The sequence below is a fragment of the Dryas octopetala genome, chromosome 7 (assembly GCF_963921425.1).
Source record: "Dryas octopetala chromosome 7, drDryOcto1.1, whole genome shotgun sequence".
Taxonomy (NCBI): domain Eukaryota; kingdom Viridiplantae; phylum Streptophyta; class Magnoliopsida; order Rosales; family Rosaceae; genus Dryas; species Dryas octopetala.
The window spans coordinates 21246195-21268570 of NC_141372.1; the positions used below are offsets into that span (position 1 = coordinate 21246195).

At 35.4% G+C, this 22376-nt stretch overlaps 3 protein-coding genes across 7 annotated transcripts; 2 read left to right on the forward strand and 1 right to left on the reverse strand.

Moving 5' to 3' along the window:
* Positions 1 to 1303: 1303 nt before the first annotated feature.
* LOC147280501 (two-component response regulator ARR17-like) lies at positions 1304 to 6901 on the reverse strand. The gene is made up of 5 exons (XM_086251988.1): positions 6584 to 6901; positions 5357 to 5436; positions 4261 to 4338; positions 3918 to 3988; positions 1304 to 2017 (listed from the first exon to the last, which is right to left on the reverse strand). Exons 1-5 carry the CDS (start codon positions 6705 to 6707, stop codon positions 1822 to 1824), a joined length of 549 nt encoding a protein of 182 aa, XP_086108114.1. The 5' UTR covers positions 6708 to 6901; the 3' UTR covers positions 1304 to 1821.
* A 5824-nt stretch (positions 6902 to 12725) lies between these two features.
* Positions 12726 to 13937, forward strand: LOC147280502 (uncharacterized). The gene is made up of 4 exons (XM_086250899.1): positions 12726 to 12866; positions 12971 to 13047; positions 13304 to 13516; positions 13647 to 13937. Exons 2-4 carry the CDS (start codon positions 12979 to 12981, stop codon positions 13698 to 13700), a joined length of 336 nt encoding a protein of 111 aa, XP_086107025.1. The 5' UTR covers positions 12726 to 12866; positions 12971 to 12978; the 3' UTR covers positions 13701 to 13937.
* Positions 13938 to 15691: 1754 nt separating this feature from the next.
* On the forward strand, positions 15692 to 22010 carry LOC147280503 (eukaryotic translation initiation factor SUI1 family protein). Of its 5 annotated transcripts, none has more exons than XM_086249710.1 (9): positions 15692 to 15870; positions 16988 to 17099; positions 18016 to 18206; positions 18329 to 18423; positions 18513 to 18941; positions 19128 to 19236; positions 20057 to 20702; positions 21233 to 21367; positions 21704 to 22010. In XM_086249710.1, exons 1-8 carry the CDS (start codon positions 15736 to 15738, stop codon positions 21355 to 21357), a joined length of 1842 nt encoding a protein of 613 aa, XP_086105836.1. In that variant the 5' UTR covers positions 15692 to 15735; the 3' UTR covers positions 21358 to 21367; positions 21704 to 22010. The 5 variants fall into 5 exon arrangements, with proteins under 5 accessions (XP_086105836.1, XP_086105835.1, XP_086105837.1 ...); XM_086249709.1 differs by having other exon boundaries at positions 21233 to 21362; XM_086249711.1 differs by having other exon boundaries at positions 18067 to 18206; positions 21233 to 21362.
* Positions 22011 to 22376: the final 366 nt, after the last annotated feature.

Genomic DNA, 22376 nt, shown 5'->3' on the forward strand with positions numbered 1-22376 from the left:
AAACCAGCCTATAAAATTTTAGGCTCAAGTATATTTTATCCACCAATTATAGGGTCCATTTTAAGTTTGTCCACGAACTATAAAATATTTCAAATTTCTCCATTAACTATAGGGTTTATTTCAAGTTGGTCCACGAACTATAAAACATTTCAAATTTCTCCATTAACTATAGGGTTCATTTTAAGTTGATTCACGAACTAACAAAAAACATACAAAATGGTAGATAAAACCGAGTTAACAAAAAAACCGAATCGAACCGGATTATTTATATATATTTTTTTATTTATTAAATAAAAGTTATATATTTTGAATAAAAAAAGTATAAGGTGTTTTTGGAACATGCTGTGTATGAACCCATGACCACTTGAGGAGAGTAAAAGTGCGAATTCTCACTACACCATTTAGTTACTTATGATATTTAAGTATATGCAATATATTTATAGGCATACTGATACTTGAAATATAATAATTTATAAAATTATAATTGGTATTCTACAGCATAACCTTATATACTAAACCATAAAATCTGAAACCTTATACCTTAAAAATTAACTTTATACTCTAATAATTTTAGTATATAAATTATAAATTATAGTTTTGGACTTTTAGTAATATGTTGACAATATAGACACTATAAATTATATAAAATATAAACTAGTAAAATTTTTAGACTTTTTGCAATGATAATATTTAAATAGAGACCTAAAATAATATCTTTAAAAAAAAAAAAGGAATGATATATTTTTTAACTATATTTAATTTTATAAATTATTATATTTCAAGTATCAGTATGCCTATAAATATATTGCATGTACTTGAATTTCATAAGTGGTTAAGTGGTGTAGTGGAAATTCATACTTTAACTCTTCTCACAAGGTCATGAGTTCAAACTCCAACATGTGCAAAAAACAACTTACAACTTTTTTATTCAATATAATGGGGAAAATTTGAAATGTTTTATAGTTCGTAGACTAACTTGAAATGAACCCTATAGTTAATGGGAAAATTTGAAATGTTTTATAATTTATGGACCAACTTGAAATGAACCCTATAGTTGGTGGATGTAATGTACTTGAGCCAAAAATTTACATATGCAAATTTATGATAATCAAGATATCATATTAATTCTACTTTCTTTCTTATACTAGCCCATGTTTTAGTTCCATCATCATCTAAGTATGAAACAAAACTACCGCATACCTTGTAGTTCTAATAGAGTTAGTGAAACATGCTATGTTATCAAATTTTCAATCTAGATAATAGTCAAACTAGAATTCACCAAGCAAATAGTTACAGTCTGAAAACATAAAATGTCATCTTGGCTAACAATTGAACATTTATGGTCCTCATAGACTGCATAATAAACCCAAATCCAGTTAATGAACACAACTTGAACTCGAGAACAAAAGTAAAAAAGAAAAAAAAACCACAAATATGCATGCGACAAACCAAAGAAACCAAAAGTAAATAAATCCATGGACATGGCGCACTGTTCACATGTGCTTCAGGTGGGATTTGGCAGCAAAGAAGTTGCTTTAAGCTTCAAGTTGAGTATCAAGACACATGGTTTGAACAAAGTCAATTGGAGCATGCCAGTGCAGAGGCAAGGTTTGCAATTATTCTTATTCGTTCACATGGAAGGCTCTATGGTACAAACATGGCAGAAGCACATTTCTACAACAAAACTCGAACACATCACCAAACACCAACAAAGAAGAAGAAGAAGAAGCAGCCCAACTTATCAACAAAAGCCCCAAAATAACTTGTGTGTTCCAGCTAGCTGCACCTGGCCATTTCCTGTAGCGGACTAAAGACATCAGGTTATGCAACAGCAACTCCAGCAGGACAAGGCCGCCTTTCTGCTTCATTACTTTCTCGCATCAAGTCAATTAGAATTTTTCTTTTTGTTCCCATTTTGGGCACTGGCATTGCTGGCCTTACATAGCTTCTTAACTTCTCCAAGTCCTTCACTTTAAGAGGTTTCTGTAAGAACTCTTGAGCACCGTCTGTCAGACACCTGCAAAGTCCAAAAGCAAGTGTTACATGGTTCCTCAAGACACGGTGTACCATATATGATACTATAATGACACCACTTAAACCAACCTTGACCAGACCACATCAAGCTATAATGTTTCAGCTTCTTTTCTAGTGTACAGTGGAAGTAATTCGGCAAAGACTACACCAACAGCTAAGCAAATATACACTATTATATAAGTTCTAACATTTTAAAGCCTTACCCTTGGTTTTGAAGCTAAGAAAACATCCACAATAAAATATAAGTTAACCAAGAGGATTTGAGGATTAAAAGCCATGATAAGACCCAATCTAGAGAGTGGGCATGATGCCAGTACAAGAAGCAGTAACCATGGGAATGGGGAATTTCAATATATCATAGAACAATAGCATTGCAGAAAGGTATGTTGATGGACAATATTGAAGAATAAATTTTTATTGTAATTAGGATTCTAAGTTAGTTAGAATATTTCTTTTCAAGTTTGTTTAGGGGTGTAATCTAGTTTTCTAAATTAAGTAATTTAGCTATTATTTTCTAATGTGACTATGGTAATACTCTATTTAATGCATCTGATTAAAAAATGCATCTGATTTTCTTTCTATTTTCTCAACATGGTATCAGAGCATCAAATCGTGACCTAAATCTATCAAAGAAAAATTGTTCCTCTTTTCCGAGAAAAAATTGTTTGGCAAACTTCGCTATATTTGTATATATGAGTGTTAAAGACACTTACCTGTCAGTATTTTAATAAGAGACTGACAGATTCTGTCTGGTGAAGATTACAATGATCATTAAACACGTGTCATTTACTTACATTCTCTAAGTCTTTCTCATATTGCCTTAGTAAAACATTAATTGTAAGCGTGTTTGAACACTATTGTGTGAGTAGATTGAGAGAGAGAGAGAGAGAAAGAGAATGCTAAAGCACTTACCGGTCAGTATTTTATAAGGCACTTACCATGTTCTAAGCCGTTGGATGAATCTTCACCAGTTACATGTCATTTATTTACATGCTTTAAGCCTATGCTCTATTAACAGTCAGATTATCTAACGTATTAGAACATGGTAAGTGTCTTATTCTATATATAAAAATATATGTGTGTGCGTTGTCATATATTGCCACATTGTTTTCCAGAGTTTCTTTGCATCGTTTCTCTATTGCTACGTGCTAGTTGGTCCTATTGTTCAATTACTCATGGTGATCAACAACCATGACTCATCCATCGTCTTTTACAGTCAACCATCAAGGTTAAGAGTAACCATTCAAGCAATCAAAGTACATAACCATCAACACTTTGCATTTCATATCATCGACACTTCACTTGGTACAAGAACAGCTTATTACTTCAAGGAACAACTATGCATATCATGGGTTAAATCACTAAACTCTTTTTTTTTTTTCTTTTTTTTTCAGTCTTGTATACAGATAACTATGTGTAACAAATTGTGAATCCAAGTCTGCTATGCATGAGTTTAATAGCATGAAACCTCCTTTACTGTGAAAACCCAGAGGCCACTCAAATGAGATGCATTCCTTTTAGAATTTGGGCCTTCTTATTATTATCCTTTTATATGCTTACCACAATTTGAAGGGGGTTCCATACTATTGATCAGTAGTTGAGTGAAAAGATAATTAGGGACAGCTATAATGAAAGTAACCGTGTATTGGAAAAGTAATTTTTCAGAGAAAAATCCTTTTATAATTCTTTGACTGTACATTATGTTGACAGTTCATAATGAACAAGCTAATACAGAATAGAGAACAGTAGAAGACAAAGCAGCCATTTATTTTGCAAATCATGTCCAGATGAGATAATGACTAAGTAACGAACTTGAGATGGCCATGATCTCAATGATTCAAGAACAACTAATAAAAGATACAGATTACAATGGGAGCAAATACCTGTTGATTCTCTGTGGATTAAATTCAGAAGACATTATGACCACAGGAATTGATTTCATGAGGCTGTCCTCCTGGGGATCAAGTAGATGAAGTTGGAAGGCAGAAATGAGTTCAGGGATGATGAATAACAATGTGAACCATTTTTTTGAGCCAAATGCCTCATTTGAGTTCTTATTTACCAGTTCCACCACATTAAAATTGCAAAATCAATTGGAAATGGTTGCATGTGCTCAAATAGGGTGGCATGTGCCCAAATGACTATATACAGCCATTATCATCAGTCACAATTGACCAAGGGGACTCACAATTACAATTGAGAGAGAGAGAGAGAGGTCCTATTTACCTTTATAGCCACTAAAAGATCATGGCCATTCATCCCGGGCATACAATAGTCAGTGAGGACTATGTTAATGTCTAGATCCTGCACAAAAATCAGAAAATAACAAAGCATGATTAGTCAATCGATAGATGCAGAAAGCAATAAAGAATATATGAAAGCTGAACTTGTAATTGTTGATAAACTAATCAGCACGCATCAACGCAGACATCATTCATATAAGAACACCCTTGGTTTTTAACCAACTGTATAAGTAAACGACTTTTAATTCATAGTTTTCTGCAAAAGCAACTTGCAGCTCTGTGGCCTCTTTTCCCCTTCTTTCTTCAAGATGAGGAGCTCCAATAGGTAAAACACCAATAATTGGCCAGTAAAAGATGCAAAAATGTATTGTCTGCATAACAGTCTCTTATTAAATCACCAATGGTCATCATCCCCGCATATCTAGTGTCAGTTTAAGTAAGTCGATCCCATGCCAAAGTTACATTTAGCAAAGGAAAAAATGATTTTGCCCAAGAATGCTGATCTCAAACAATGTCACTTCATATTATACTTCAAACTGAAATTCACAAGGAACCCAAATCTAATTCTCTGTATAAACTCCAAGTCCTTGAAGCAAGTCAATAAGCTTATTCTACTACTTCCAGTTATACTTCTTTAAACCACAAGCAAAGATTGTACTTACGTTGAAGCTTGGAAGTAATGATTTAAAGATGAAGTTGAATTTTGAATAACAATATCCTTGAAAGAATTTGATACAATGCTACCAGTTGACAGAGCTGACAACCAAAAGATCTAAGGTTCTGGATTGCAAACATAAATCATATTTATTTTAACTTCATTATGAAAAAACTGTTTATGGTTCTTAAAGGCCAAAATATAGAAAATTATAATGTTACTCCAACAATTATAAATACACACATGCTGCACTTTGGTCCACCAAACAATTAATCATTGATTCATTTTTATGTACAAACTAAAAACACGGAGAGAGGAGAAACTTGCTTGGGTTATGATGAGGTCAAAAGGATCTGTCGGTTGGTCACATTTACTAGCAGAGCCTATAATGAGACATTAAGATGATGCAAGCAGGAGGACTTACATTAACACTTGATTTGTCAAGCTTCTCTTCTTTCATTCCAAGAACCTCCATCGCTTTCTTTCCACTCTCAACAGTAGTCACTGCAATGAAACCAGATGCCCAGGATTCCTTTTATGTACCAGTATTGAAACAAAATGCACATGTTCAACTAAACAATGACTTTTAGAACCTATCAGACGGATTAGGAAACCTAAGCTCACAAACATCCCAGGACCAAAACAAAAGGAAAAAAAAATCGTTGCTGGTACTGTTCACTTGGAGATACCTTTAAAACAAATGCAAGTTAGCATTTATAATTACAAAATTGAACCTGAAACTCACTGCAATCCATTGTACATGCACCCAATGCACCTTGTATAAATTAATCACGGTGATAACTAAGACTGCTGGCAAGTTGTCTATGACCCTCCTCCTATTTCCTTTTTTAAAGAATTAACTCATATTACTCCAATGATTAGTTAATTTAGTTTGCAGTTTTCATACGAATTCAGAGGGAAAGTATTAGAAGACCAATTTCAGCCATTGATACAATCATACAAATCATTTCCGACCAAACAGGAAGCAGAGTTAGGATGATCTTCAGAACATAGTTTTCTGGCTCCAACATTAAAAAAATGAAGCTTTTTGCAAACCCAAACTTTGTATCAAGACACAATTATACAAAGATTCAACAATTCAATGTTAGCAGGAATTCATCAGCACCAGTAGCATTTACATATATTAAGGTGCACAATGCTAAAATGAAATAGTTGACTTTGTTAATCTTGTTTGCTATCATTACAATGAAAAACTGCACGCAACCAATAAAATAATCTACCTTTTTTCAGCTTGACCCTTCTATATAGACCATGAAAACTAATGTAAGTAAATGCAAAGCCAAAATTAGTAGGGCATTCCATATGTGGCATAATATTACACATAAAAAAAAGAAAAAAAAAAAAAACCAAAATTGCATCTCCAGAATCAGAACTCAAGGGTCAAGGCTTCACTTGTATGCCAATGGGTAAATCAAATTTAGACATTCACATGCACAAATCAAAAAACATAAATATATAGACAATTTACTGGGGAAATTCAACCTTTTCCTGGGGAAAAAAAAAAAAAGAAAAGAAGAGAAAAACCCACATTGGAATGGTAAAAGCGCTGTGAAAAGTCTCAAAAAAAAAAAAAAAAAAGCAAATCCAAGAGATTGAAATGGTATAAAGGCAATGTGGGTTGTTTAATTACCTTTAAAGCATGAAGCTTTGAGGAGCTTCTCGACAATTTTCCGGTCAAGCAAGCAGTCGTCGACAACGAGAACGTGAACGGGAGAGGCAGGTTGATGAGGAGGAGGATCAGAAAGCTCGGCCATGAATGAATGCCTCAGTCTCAACTCCCAAGAAAGAAAGGTGGCGAATTGAGCTTAATGCAGCAGAGGGGGCTTTATTTATTATATGTAGAGGAGGAGGTGGAAATGGTGAAGTGAGAGTTGAAGGGGGGTGATGTGTGGGCCCCACATGGAGTTCGTGGGGTGACGTTTTGCCGAGAAGAGGGGGTCTGGTTTCTGATGGTATGCGAAAGTGTTGGGATAAAGCGTTATATCATTAGATCGCGTTGTCGGGGAATCTTGAATTCTTGCTCTGTACTCTGCACCTGCACCCACCTTCAGCTGATCGTGACTTGCATTGTAAACGCACCATCAGTTTGACGAATGCTTACTCAATTCTCTCTGCATAATATGTGATACGACTACAAGTAGAAGACAAGTTACAAGTATTGGAATTTTTTTTCCTTTTTTTTTTTTATAAATACTAGTATTGGAATATTTGATGAAGCTAAACCGATTGAAAGGGAGATACTGTATGAATTATGATTGTGCATAATTATACAATTAGAGGTGGGTGGTAATGTGGTATAGACATATAGTGAGTGAGTAATTAGTTGTGTTCAAATAGCCCTAAGCCCACATTCACACTGAGTAATTAGTTGTGTTCAAATAGCCCTAAGCCCACATTCACACTCATATAACATATTATGAGAATTTGTTGTAACCTTTACGGTGATCACTGGACAATGCATTTCAATTATTACAATTGTCTATTTTTCAAGATATTTCATTCTTAAGGGTCATTATTGTAAAATGTAAAAATAACCAAAATAGGTAATTATTTGGTCATTAAACTATGTAAATAAACATAATTTATCAGATAAAATTAAAATTGTTATAAATATAAGGAGACTCAGAGTCCAGTCCATTGTATGAGTATTTCCTAAACTAAAACCGGTAGTGATTTAGAGGTTTTAATAAAGTTCTTTTATTTTTCTTCTTTGACGGTTTTATATTAGGTTTTAACTCCGAAATTTTGGACAAACAAAGCCCACTCTACACCCTAGGAGGGGAAATACTCTTCAAATTTAGGGAAATATCCTTCAAATCAGGGAAAGACTTTATTATGAATTAAACGAATTTTTTTATAAATTAAAAGAACTTTATTATAAATTAAAAAAAAATTCTTATAAATTAAAAGACTTTATTATGAATTAAAATGATTTCATTATAAATTTTAAAACACCCTCGATCTCCATCTAAAAACTGTTTTTCTAAAGAACTCAAGCCTAATTATCTCTAAATATAATATTATAAACATAGAAGTGATCAGGAATTAAGAAAACCCATTCTTTTTACATAAGTCCTTTATTTATAGGCTATAAGGATGAATCAGGATAAGCATCTCAATTTCTCAAATCTATATGGACTAAACTACTACATATTATCAAATACATTGGATGACATCCATTAATGAATATGTACATCCATTTACTAACTATTCATAACATAAATTATGTTTGATGGTTATAAATTAATTGGCTAAATAGTTTGGCCATTTTTGAAAGATTAATCTTTGAATAATGTCCTAAATATGAAGGGTTCCCATTATTTGAAGCTTCTTCATCAATTAAAATTGTATAAATAATTACAACTTACACCCATAATGTTTGGGTTAAATCACAACTTACACTTTATTATTTCAATTTTTCAATTTAAATGCCTAAGTTTTAATTTTGATAAGTTTTAATTTTGATACAATTTGATATTGTTTGTTTGACAGTCAAGTTACACATTAAATGCTGACATGTCATGTGTGTGGCCCACATTTTGGACAGCTACAAGTCTACATCTTTACAAAGTTGAAGAAAAGCAAGGACAAGTAGCATGATGTCTTGCATTGTGGTCAGCGGGCCTAGATTCCAAGTAGGTTGTGGAAAGGCTCAATTGTACTTTAAAGATCATGGTGGTATGGGCCCACATTGTGGAAAGACTCACTCATGTTTCTTAAGGCCTCTGCTCTCAACTGTACCTAGCTGAAATCTATCATCAATCTCTTTTGTGAAGCTTCGGGCCATCTAGTCAATTATCACAAGTCTAATGTCTTTTTCTCCTCAAATACCCCCCCCCACAGTTAGAATTGCCTTGTGCTCAATTCTGGAAGTGAATGCTACACTAGACCCATACAAGTATTTGGGCCTGCCTACTCTTTGGGACAGATCTAAGAAGAAGGCTTTGTGCTTTGTCAAGGAGAGAATTTTAAGTCGAATAAAGGGCTGGAAGCAGAAATCTCTAAATCTTGCTGGCAGAGAAGTCCTTATCAAGGCCATTGCCTTTGCTATCCCAAACTACCCAATGCATTGCTTTAAAGTCCCCAAAGTGCTTTGTGAGGAAATTGATTCCCACATCTCTAACTTTTGGTGGGGCCAGACTGATACTGAGACTAAGATCCATTGGAAGTCTTGGCACCACCTCTGTACTCCTAAAGATCATGGTGGTATGGGCTTCAGGTCATTATTCGACTTTAATGATGCCCTATTGGCCAAGCAATGTTGGAGGCTAATTAACCAGCCTAACTCCTTCTGTGCAAGAGTAATTAAAGGCCTTTATTATCCTGAGGGAGACCTCTTCTCTGCGGGCAAAGGTGTCAGGGCCTCTTGGGCGTGGAGCAGCCTTTTAGTTGGGAGAGATTTACTTCAAAAAGGGGTTATCTGGCAGGTTGGAAATGGTGCAAACATTGACATTTGGGATAATCGGTGGCTCCTTAATTCCCTCTCAGGCAGGGTGGGGACTACTTCTACGATCTCTGATTCTACTCCGACTACAGTCAATGAGCTTATTGATTGGTCCACGCGCTCTTGGAACCTTTCCTCAATTGAGAATTTTATTGATGAGAGCTCTATACTTGCCATTAAATCCCTCCCTCTGGGTTCCGAAAATGGGGTGGATAGGCTCATTTGGTCTCGTAACAAGAATGGTATGTATACAGCCAACTCTGGTTACCACTTTGCTTACTCTCTATCTGTCTAACCCTCATTGTCACCTCCGAGTTCCTCCTTTCGAGTGGATCTTAAAGTATGGCGGCGTTTATGGAATTTCACTACCCTTCCTAAGGTTCGCCTTTTCCTTTGGAAGTGTCTAAACAATGTTGTCCCCACCTTTGCAAACCTTTTCAGAAGGAGAATTATTCCAGACCCCATGTGTAGTATGTGTGGTGAAGCCGAGGAAACAATTGAGCATGTTATTTTCCTATGTCCCTGGGCTAAAGGAGCTTGGTTTGCAAGCTCTATATCTTATAGAGTTCTGAATAGCAATTTCACCTCATTTCAACAATGGTTTTCTTTACTAACCTTTCTTGCAGATATTTCCAAAGCTAACCATGAACAACTCCTCACTATCTCTTCCTTCCTCATTTGGGAGATTTGGAAAGAGCGTTGCAAATTTGTTTTTGAAGCTGTTCCCCCGTGCCCTACTGTCGCTGCTTCCCGTGCTGATTGTACGGCCAATAAAGTCTTTTTATCTCTCTTGAAGCCTCCTGATTTTGAACCCCCGCCAAGACCTATTATTGCCCCCTCCCTCTCGCCAGAATTGGGTTCCCCCCCATCGGGATTCACAAAAATTAACCTTGATAGGGCTTGGAACCCCCTTACATTTGAAGCCGGGGGGGGGGGGGTGTGATAGCCCGGAAAAACTTGGGATCCATCATGGCGGGCTCCTCTAGGCATTTCTTTGCGTCCTCGGCTCTGGAAGCTGATGCTACCGCTGCTCTGGATGCAGTTATTTTAGCCCAAGACTATATTTCACCAGTGTCTTGTTCGAATATGATTGTAAAAGTCTCATTCAAGCTATTTCTAGAACAACTCCAAATACTAACTGGAGAATCTTCCCACTAATTCATGCCATTCACTAAGCTCAATCTTCCTTCCATGCGGCGTCTTGGTCTTGGGTGCCCAGAGCTGCGAATCAGGCGGCGCATTTCATTGCTGCCAAAGCTTGTAAGAGGATGTGCCCCGTTACTTGGGTCTATAGACCCTCATCCTCTTTGGTCTTCATTTTATCTCGCGACGGCCTCCCCTGCCCTCCGACTTCAGAACCTATCACTGCACATCATTAGTGACTGGTAGCTCTCTTTTTGGGTTACTTGACTTTTTGCTTGTGCTAGTTTTTGTTGTCTTTGTCTCCTTTTGGTTAGGTTCTGTCCTTGTTCCTGCTCGGTTTGAGCTTGGCTTTGAGCCTTCTATTTGTACCCCCACTTTTGGGTTGTTTTAGCTTATAGAATGAAAGTGCAAGTTTTTGACAAAAAAAAAAAAGGTTGTGGAAGTGTGATGTCATACGTTGGTCAATCTTCCAAGTTGGCCAAAATGAAGGTCTTGCACATGACATGTAATTAGACAAACGGTAATACCAAATTATATCAAAAATAAAATTTTGGTTGCTAAATTGAAACAATTGAAAAAATATGATGCAAATTGTGAATCACCCTAAATGAAATCTCAAGAGTGTAAGTTGTAGCCAGTAATTTTCTTATATTTCAAATTTTCTCATTGGTAGCAAATTGCCAAAATAGGTGAGGTGGCCAGGTTTTCCAAATTAGTTTTATTGTTTATTTTATTTGACTTTAAAATTTAATAAATTATAAAGATCTCAAATGGTGAGGGTGGGTGGGGTAAGACTTAAGATTAGACTAGGTCTAAAGTTCAGTTCCCTCTAATGTAACAAAAAAAAATTATAAAGATAAAATTAGATATTTTGAACAAAAGAAATTAAATTCTAAGTGTTTTTGTTTTGGCCAAATGTTAATTTTGGTCCCTATACTTTCATGAGATTATTACTTTGGTTTTGTACTTTTATTTTTGACGATTTTAATCCTGTACTTTTTATACGATAGCAATTAAGTCCAAATAGTTTACATTGTTTAAATTGTTGACAGAAAATTCGACGTGAAAGCATGTGCTTCGCACATGAGTGACATTTCGAATATTTAATCCACCTAGATGCCTATTAAGCCCCTACTCATCATTTAACATATTCAGTTTGACATTGAAACTTCTTATTTTTTCATACTGATTGCATATAAGGACATGTATGAGATTATATAGGCATCTAGGTGGAGTAAGATGTCTGAAATGCCACTCACGTGCAATACACATCGAATTTTTCATCATCAAGTTAAACGAGGTTAACGATTTGGAATTAATTGTTATCGTATTGGAAGTATAGGACAAAAATTGCCAAAATTAAAAGAACATGACTAAAGTGAAAATTTCATGAAAGTACATAGACCAAAAGTGTCATTTGGCCTTTTTGTTTTGGTAAACAATTTAAATTCTAAGTGTTCAAAAATCACTAGCGGGTGTCCATAAAATCTCTAAACAAAATCAAATTTTTGAAGAAGACCTCTTTGGTATCGTAAAAAAGAATTAGGGTTAATTTTAGTTTAGTACTTCAAGTTTGCTTCAAATTTCAATTTAGTACCTCATGTTTACTATCTTGTAATGTCATACCTCATATTTCCAATTTCTTACAATGTCATAGCTCCGTCATTATGACTGTTAAGAGATCTCTTAAATGTTGATGTGACACTTACGTGGCACTTACGTGACACTCCCACAATACTGATTGGATGCCACGTGATTTGACAACATGACACGTCATGCCACGTGGCATAAATAATTTAAAATCTAAATTTTTTTTTAAAAATTAATAATTAAGTGTCATGTTTCTAGATTTTTAATTATTTTTATGCCATGTGACATCCAGTCATTATTGTGGAGAGTGTCACGTAAGTGCATCAGCATTTAAGAGATCTCTTAACAATCATACTGACGGAGGTATGACATTGCAATAATTGAAAAGATGAGATATGATATTGCAAGATTTTAAATATGAGCTACTAAATTGAAATTTTAAGCAAACTTAAGATACTGAACAGAAATGAACTCAATTTACTGTCCAAATGGGCTTCGAAATCTTTTGTGTACCCAAGAACTACCATCGCATAATCTGTGTTTATTATGGGCTCGGTCCATATTTGGATCCAAATGGGCTTCAAACGAATCAGGGGAGCCCAATTCAGTGAAACTTAAAACCTATATCTCGCCTGCGAAACAGAAACCCTAGCGCAGAAGCATTGTGGTATTGCAGCAGCGCAGCACTCTCTCGATACCACACTCAGCCATCAATCGCAGATCTCGTCTACCTCAGGTGAGTCTCTCTCTAATGGCTCCGACTAATTTCTTATTATGGACTATAAACTTTATTCGTATTGAAAAAAGTAAGTAATTTTGGGTGTGGTTTGTGGGTTGTAGTTTAAACGATGTCGACTTCAGAGCTTGCTTGCACATACGCGACTTTGCTCCTCCACGACGATGGAATCGCCATATCTGTATCCTTTATTGCATAGTCTTCACGGTTTTCTTTTTTGTTACTTGTGTATGTGTTCATATAATTGTGTTTTGCTTATTTCGTATTTTGTTTTTTATTTTGGCTGAAAGCTAAATACTAATATAAAGTTAATATGGGTTTATACTTTGATTTCTTTTCATTTAACTGAGTTTAAGTTTGTGGCTTAATTGTTGTAAGTGGGTACAATACAAATGTTGTTTGTGGATCTGTGTTTCTCCTTAAGTTGTTTGTAATAGGCAGAGAAGATTGCTGCTTTGGTGAAAGCTGCCAATCTCACAGTTGAATCATACTGGCCTAGCTTGTTCGCCAAGCTTGCTGAGAAGCGAGACATTGGGGATCTTATCCTGAATGTTGGTGCCGGTGGTGGTGGCGGTGCAGTTGCCGTTGCTGCCCCAGGTGCCAGTGCTGCTGCCCCTGCCGCCGCTGCTCCTGCAGCTGAGGAGAAGAAGGTATTGTTGGCTCATTTGATGATGATGATGATGTTTTTATCAAATGTGGTTCCCTAATTGTTCAGTCTTTGAGGGGTTTTCTGATTTGTGCATGTGGGTTTTTGTTTTGTTTTCGAATTTGATTTTGCAGGAGGAACCTAAGGAAGAGAGTGATGATGACATGGGATTCAGCTTGTTTGATTAGGAGCTCCTTTCAGCATGATATGATAGTCCATTCAGTTTGCTTGTTTTTGGTACTTTGAGACTGACTAGTTTACCTTATCAATGTAGTAGTGCTTGTCTTTCTTTTTTGTTTTTTTTTGGCTTATTATATGCATTGATGATAGACAAATTGTTCTGACTTTTAGTTATCTGATGCACATCAAAGTTTTGAATATTTTGCATTTGAGCTTCTGGATATATAACTATGTTACCCGTTTGATATTTAAATTGAATGGTTTGCGGTGGTTTTATAATTTTTTACTGTTATGCATGTTTGGTATAGGATAGTGAGAGGTTTGGTTTAGGGCTTGTTTGGTAGTGCTTTTAGAAGCTTTAAAAAAAAAAAATAGCTTTTGAGTTCTAAAAGCACGTGGAAGCGCTTCTAGGTGAAGCCCTTGGTAGGTGCTTTTTTAGGAAGTGTTTCTAAGTATATTAACAAAAAGCACTTTGAATTTTTCTCAAAAAAGTTTATAAATTTCTAACAAAAGCGCTTCTAGTGAAAGCACTATTAAGCAAAATTGCTTTATACAGACTTACTTCCAAACAAGCCCTTATTCTCGATTGATGGTATGACTCTCTCTAGTGAACTGCAACATTGTTACTGCATATGAAGTTGTTGCAGGCAGTCTGGCAATTGGGGTTATATCATATTATTGGAAGAACTTTGAAATTAAAATAGGGATTGTGGGGTGAATAAAATCCTTCTCATTTACGAATTAAGAGTAAAATTCTCCATTTCCCGTTTAGGATTTAGGGTCTTAATGTGTCTCAAGACTCATGAGAGGGTGTAAAAATGAAAGCTTGAGGGCGGGTTTTACCGAATGGAATGAATGTTTGTATAATTGGAAAGGCATGGAGTTTTGAAGTTCTACCCGGCCTTGTAAAATATCATTCTTGAAGAGAAGCCAGGTTACAATGTTTCAATTAAGAAGAAATAGGCACAACACTAACAACAAAGTCCAAGTAAGTCCAACAAAGCATTTGATAAAAACGATTTTTTTTTTAATTTCAATGTATGACTATTACATAAAAGCAGTTTCGTCTCAATTGTTTGAATGGATAAATATTGTTAACATGTCAAGATTTCTTGTTTACAAAATCTAAAAACTGGAGCTTTTTTTTTTGGTAAGATGGGGCCTAACGGCCCACGAAACAAAAAACAACGAGAAAAAAAAAAAAAAAAAAAAACCTAACTGGTCACCAAACGACCTCTAGTAAACCCCATAAAATCTTCAAACAGAAACGGCCAACAAGCATTAGAGTTACAATTTACAAAACATCACATTTAACATGAAAAGGTTTTTAATATTCTAATGTATGTATATGCCAAATTTGGCAACTTAAATTGGCTCCAAGATCGTTACGGAAATAGGCATGGTCAAATAAGTTAAAAGGCTTCTATATGCACCCATCGCCAAGAAAAATTCCGAACTTCAAAATTTGTTCTTTTTAAAAACGCTTCAACGGAAAATTTTCATTTTTCAAGTAAAATTAAAAAAAAAAAAGTAGAATAAGATAAATTTCAAAGTGTAAGAAAATAAAAGAAAAAAAGGGTCCGATGGCCGGTAAGTCATAACACGAGTATGAATGAGCTATTGGTCGTGGGCTGTACCAGATGTAGGTCTTAACAATTTATGCCAGTACAAATATAACACAATTATTAAATGAATTGTCATATGATTAGAATACTGTACCAGATGTAGGTCTTAACTCTTAACTATTTATGCCAGCACAAATATAACACAATTATTAAAGTAGTTGTCATATGATTAGAACACAAAGCACTAATGGGCCCAACTTAAATGAGCCGGATCAGCACCGAACGGTCCATTTCCCAGCCCAGACTAGCCCATTTTTCAACCCAACATGAGGGCATAAACGCACCGACCTAATAGTTTTGTCGAGAAGCTTCGACTCCCTAAACCCATGTTGATATTAGAAAAGCCCACAAACCCCCTGAAACGCAAAAACACACACACCCAGAAAGCAAAGCAAGCAGGAGCTGAGAAAAGAGAAAGATGTTCAAGAAGGCAGTGGAAGCAAGGTCACACCAGAGACTGTCCGGGGCAGATAGGAAGAAGCTCAAGAGAACCGTCAAAGACAAATTCCCCAGAGCTTCTGAATCAGATATCGATTCTTTACTCCCTCCCAAGGTCGCTTTTAATTCACAATGATGCTTTTATTTGCCGTTTTTCGATTAATTGGTTTATGGGGTGCTTTGCATTTTCCATTTAGAAAGTGAGTTCAGTGTGTTTCTGGGTTTTGGTTTTGGGATTGATGTATTGGATAAATTTGATTCTGTTTCATGATTTTTTCCATAAACTTGAATGCTTTCTGTTATTGTTAATTGAATTCTGGGTTTGTTTTGGAAGCCTCTTTGGAAATAGGGCTGTTGTGATTTTAGTTGTTGGTTTTTAATTTATTTAGTTTTAATACTTTTGATCGGTTCGAATACCCTATTGTTTCCTGATTGAATTAGTTTAGCATTTGAAAACAAGGCCATTTTCAATGTTCTCCAGAATTTTAGTTTCGTAGTATTCGCTGTGACTGGTGCATATAGTACTTAGACCCAATTGGTGACCAGTGTTTTAAAATGCTTTATCAAGGTGCGCCTTGAGGGGCCGGCAAACTGCCTGAGGCGCAGGGTGGGTTTAGCAAATGTCCCATAAGGTGCTCGCTTTGATGATGAGGCGGCGCAAGGGGCATGCCTCGTGGAAGAAGATGACCAATTCTTTTTTAATATGAATGGATAATGTAAATGAAGGTTATACATTAATGCATATGTTATTATTTTTTGTAAATGTATAATGTACTCTCATTTGGATTCTCATTTTTTTTTTTGTACATTCACTTTGGTAGGCAATTAGCTTTTTGGAAATTAGCCTGTTATTTGGGTTTTGCTAGACTTTTTTTCCCTATGTTTTTTTTTTATTTTTTATTTCAATTAATTTCCCTGTTTTGGTTATCATTTGTTATGTGCTGTCATGATATATGGCCATCCTTAGTAAAATTTTGCGCCTAGTTATTACCAAAGACAGTGAGTGCTTGTACCATTAACTAAAATGTAATTATTCTTAAGGTAGTTCTGGTAGTTAAACATCCTGTACTGAATTAAAAAATAAATAAGTGGGAGAAGTTTTGATAATGGATTTATTCATTTTTTGAAATGTTGAACTGTGTTTTTTTTTTATTGGTTGGAAATGATGAACTTAGGATAAAATAATATTAGTTACTGAATACTGCATATTTTGTTTGAAATTAATCTTCTAGGTGGAGATAACGGTTTCGAAGTTTCAAAATCGAGTCCATGTATACAGTGTAGAGGGAAGCTTTCCTATATTTTTTGATATTGATGGGCGTGGCACAGAAATTTTTCCCACAGGTATCAGGCCATTTTGTCAATTACTCTTTCCTTAATGTGTAGATTGCTATGATAACTCTTGAAGAAAATCTAATCAAAGAAATAAATTCTAATATAACATAGTTCAAATGTTTTATTATTATTTTCTTTTAAAATCTGATTGTCTTAAGCATGAAATGTCCTACATTACATCATGCTGAGCTTGTGGTTTATATGGAGAAACTTGTGGTTTATAAGATATATAGTTGCTTTAATGTGATCTACTTTTCATGCTGTAACAATGCTACTTGAGTTCCTGTTTTCCATTGATGAAAGAAATAGTTACAAATGGAAATTATGGAACATGATGTTGACTTGTTCTTAAATTAACTATTCTACTGAAGTTGCGAAGTGTAATTCTTATTCTTGAAATAGCTATCTTTTATTTCTGTTTTGAACTAGGATGGCTTGTTTTAGTGTTCTGTGATTTGCTTAGGTTGGGTTATAAGTTGTACAAGTTATGTTTGAAAGGTTTCCATAAGAGGTACAATATTTGTATCATGTATTCTTTGCCTAGTTTTAACTAGTTCTTAGATGCATACTGATCTAGAATCAATGTTTAATGGATTTTATCTTAAGAGGTTTTTTGAAAACACCGCACCTACACCCTATGGATAAAGCAAATAAAATAATATAGGTGAAAAGTGTGGCCCTAAATTCGGTTTGGAGTAATGGTGGCTGCAAAGTATGACGAAGGAAAATAAAAGTACGTAGGAAATTTTTTAAAGAATTTAGGAACCTTAAGAAACATAAGCTATGCTTTTTCACTTCCTAATTTGGGTCAATGAAAAATTGAAGAAGCCTCTGATAGAGCACGAGAAATTGTGAAAATATGCTATTCTCCAATATATTGGAACGATATTCACATTTTTGTGTGGTTGATGGTTTTCCATTTCAGTTTATGCTCTCTGGAAGGTCCCTGATCTTTTGCCTTCTTTCATGCTGAAAGGGGGTGAGGTTTCTCGATATGTCATTGGAGGGGCGGATTTGATGTTCCCCGGTATCAGCATACCTTCTGAAGGTCTACCTTCGTTTATAGCAGGGGAAGCATGGGCAGTAAAAGTTCCAGGAAATCCAGCTCCCATTGCTGTAAGCTTCTCCTGCAGATAGGACATGCTATGCTTTTAGGACTGTCAAGACAAGCTGTATTTCATTTATTTGTCTAAATTATGTTTCGGGCGTAATCTTCTTATTTGTCAATATCTCTACAGGTGGGGACTACCACTATGAGCACCACTGAAGCATTAAAAGCTGGGTTGCGAGGGAAGGCCTTGAAAATTACTCACTATTATCGTGACTTACTTTGGCAAGTATTGTTTGGAAACTGGCTTAGAGATTGATAGATAATTGAAAAGCTTTTGTAACTAACATTCTTCTGGAATCTTCTTTTTCCAGGGAATCAGTTGAATGCCCGTATGTGCCAAATGCAGGCTTTTATGAGGATGCTGTGTTTGAAGATCCCACCTTCTCATCATTTCAAACTTCTGATTCATATGATGCTACAACTGATGGTGCAAATGATCAACAGAATGGCACTAATGATAAAGAAATGGGGCGATCTGTTGATGTTGCTGATGTGCACTCTGAACCTAGTTCCGCTTCAGTGACACAGATTGATACTGGGAACGAGATTGCTGAAGAAATAACTGTACATGTTGGTGATCTGAAGGTAACAGATGATGCTTCTGCTGATCAGTCGATTGGGGAGGATCGGCATCATCTTTCCACTGAGGATGTGGACATGCTTTTGGAAAAATGCCTTTTGCAAGCATTGCATACAACTGTCAAAGATAAAGACCTTCCCATGCCTGGAAGCACACTATGGTATGGTAAACATATAATTTTTGTGAAACCTTGTGTGATATATATATATATCTCTCTCTCTCTCTCTCTCTCCCTCCCTCTCTTCTCTCTCGCGCCTGCTCTCTCTCACTCTCTCTCTCGCTCCGTCTCTCTCATGTATATACTAGATTTATCTAAAATTCTGTCACTGTTTTGTGGCTACTGCAGGTCCAACCATGTGTTACCTTGTAGGCCTTCAGGCATCACATTAGACATCAAGAAATCATCGTACAAGAAATTATCGAAGTGGTTACAAGCTAAGTCTTCTACAGGATTGGTGCGTACTGCTTTTATTTTCTTCTTCTTGACAGAGAACACTATGAAAGTGTTACCTGTCATTTATGAGAGCTTTTATCTGCATTGGTATTTTTTGATTTTCTTGATTGGGCAAGCCGTGAACACATTTTGTGAATGTTTATTCTGTTCTTAGTACCTTCTTGTACTTTGTGCATGGGTATGTTTGTTGCGCTGGGTGCTTGACAATCATAATTATTTTTGTTTCAGCTTGTATGAAAGTTTCATTTTTCCTTGTAAGTTTCTTTCACCATTTTTTGGTGCATATGATGATCTCATTCGTAAACTGAGTTCTAAGAGGTATTGTTTGAAGTGGACCAAATGATAAATGCATAGGATGTGGAAGTGAGGTGTGAGGCTTTAGCAAGTAATTGTTGTATACATACTGTGTTCTTAGGTGATGTCCCCTTGGTGTGTTCATACACAAAATATGCTTGTTAAAAAAAAAAATTGGTACCGTTTTTTTAGTTTGATAATCTATATAATTGGAAAAAATGTTTCATGGACCACTTTTCTATGGATTTATGCATAGATGGTAAGTTGTTTTGTGGTAATAGGTATTAGTCCTGACTTTTGAGTTCTGTTCATATCTCGGCTTAACTTGTTAGAGAAATCTCTGGTTTGTTCTGAAAATGGGTGATAATCTTTGCTTATAAGCAAGGTAGAATTTAATAGAGACAGGTGATTAAATTTTGATGTTCTTGTACCCTTTTTTCTTTTTTTACAGTTAAGTTTTACTGAGATTAATCCACATTCTCTTTGCTTATGTTTGTTTCTTCATTTTGGTGCTAAAACATGCACAGATTACAGTGAAAGAAGATAAATATAAAAAGGAGTCTGTATTATTATCTGTTAACCGCAAACATCAAGATTACTCATCTTTCAAGCCAGAGAAACGGCAAGTGGAGAAAACTGTTCAAACTGGTGTGCATACTGCCAGTGAAAGTCGGTCATCCAAAATGCTTGAAGTGGCTGAGATCTATAAACCAAGTGTACATGTAAATCCAGTATTAGCTTCTGTAGGAGCTGACACAGGAAAGCTGTACAGTGCTTCAGAAGCCACTGATATTGTGTTTACATATGTTGAAAAAGAAAACCTGGTTAAACCAACGGATAAATCTGTTATAGTTTTGGATGTAATATTATGTGATGCACTGTTCAAGGGAGCCATAAAGAAAGGTTCAACATACCCAACAGAAATTCATAAGAGAGATTTAGGAGCAGCATTTGTAAACCGGATGCAGGCCCATCACATTGTGACGAGGGGAAGTGATTCGGTTGTCCGTAAAGGTGGTTTGAAAACAATCCAGATAATGACTGAAAGGCGGCAAGGTAACAAAAAAGTCACTAAATTATCAGGGCTGGAAACTTTCTTGGTGGATCCTGAAGCTTTGGCATCAGAGCTACAGAAGAAGTTTGCCTGCAGTACAACGGTGGCAGAACTACCAGGTGCAATTCTTCATTACAGTAGACTGAATTTAATTTTTGTTAGAGATTATCTTTTCTCTTTTTCACTCTTCATGTGTGTGTAGCATTTTATTAGGAAAATTAGAATGTGAGGAAATTTTTCAGTAGATAATATTTATGTATCTGCCTTTTTTTTGTTTGATATGCAGAAGTGATTTTTTTTTTTTTATATTGAAAAACATTAGGATCCTGTTTTTTGCCATGCCAAGTAAGACACTATCAGTGTTCCTGTTAGGCTTAGTGAATACTGTTTCTGCCCGCATATAGTATAATTTGATAACCTTTCTCCAATGCTACAAAATGCGCCTTGCCAATTTGATTGTCTGGGGATGGTATTTGCTTTGACAGTTGAGGATACCTTCCTAGGATTTTTTATGAACACATTTTTTCTTGTAAATGGGAGGGAATTGAACCCTAAACCTATTTTAATCCTAATCCATTACCCCACCCATCCTTACCTTTTGGGCTAACCCCAAGGGCTTGATGAATACACAACATGTTTCTCATTTCAGGTAAGAAAGGGCATGAGGTTCTGATTCAAGGTGGCGTGATTGATGATCTGGCGAAACATATGATTGAACAATATGGGGTCCCGAAGAAATATATTGAGGTCCTTGATAAAACCAGGAGAGGTTGAGAAAGGTTAAGTATACATCATTCTTCTTGATGGTAGTTAGAGGCAACTCTGGGAAAATTATTCTTGTTAATGCATGTGGATTATTGCTTGTCAATCTGCAAGAGCCCGTTCAGTAATGTTTATGTTTATTTATTTATTTATTTTTTTTCTAATTAAGGAAAGAGTTTGAGGTTGGAGAGAGAAATAAAAAAGGATAAATGAAGAAGAAATAAATGTTTTTAAAATAGTTTCCAGTTTTAAAATGAAGAATAAAGAAGACATAATTGTTTTTAAAACAGTTTCCAGTTTTTAATTTTAATCTTATCTATTCTCCCTCTTCTTGCTTTCTCTTTTCATTTTTTTTCAGGTAATATTGCAAAGAGATTATGGTTGGGATGGGAGGTACTGGCATTGTTGATTGTTGTGGAGAAAGTGGAGTGCACAAAAGTGCTTGATACAACCCATACATGAGAACTGAAAAATGAGAAGGGTTTAATGTCTTTATTGAACTTGATTGTATACTGAGGAGATATGGAAAATGCAGAGGTACCATGGAATTTTCAATTTTGTTTACTTTATGCTATCTGTAGTTGAGAGATATATTTTTAGCTTAATAATTCTAGCGTTTCAGCTGACCTATGGAATTGTATATGTATATGTTTTGCACTCTTTCAGTTATTATTATTATTTTAAGAAGATGTTATTTGCTTCAACTCTTCTTTCCCATTTACATTTCATTTATATGTTGGATTCTATGATGAATAAAACTTAAGTAGAAGCCCACAAATCCTACTGAGTGCTCGGCAATTGCATTTACAACATGCATCTACAACTTAAACTTTTATTTGAAAAATGCATCTGCAATCTAAAATCTATATTTATAATTTAAAATATATCATTTGTAATTTAAAAAGATGCATTTATAACTTAAAAACAGACATTTGCAACCTAAAATTCAGATGTAGATGGGCATCTGCATCTACCGATCTCTTGGTAGCGTGTTTCTGGGCTCCAAGTGCGCACATGCGAATAATTTGAGT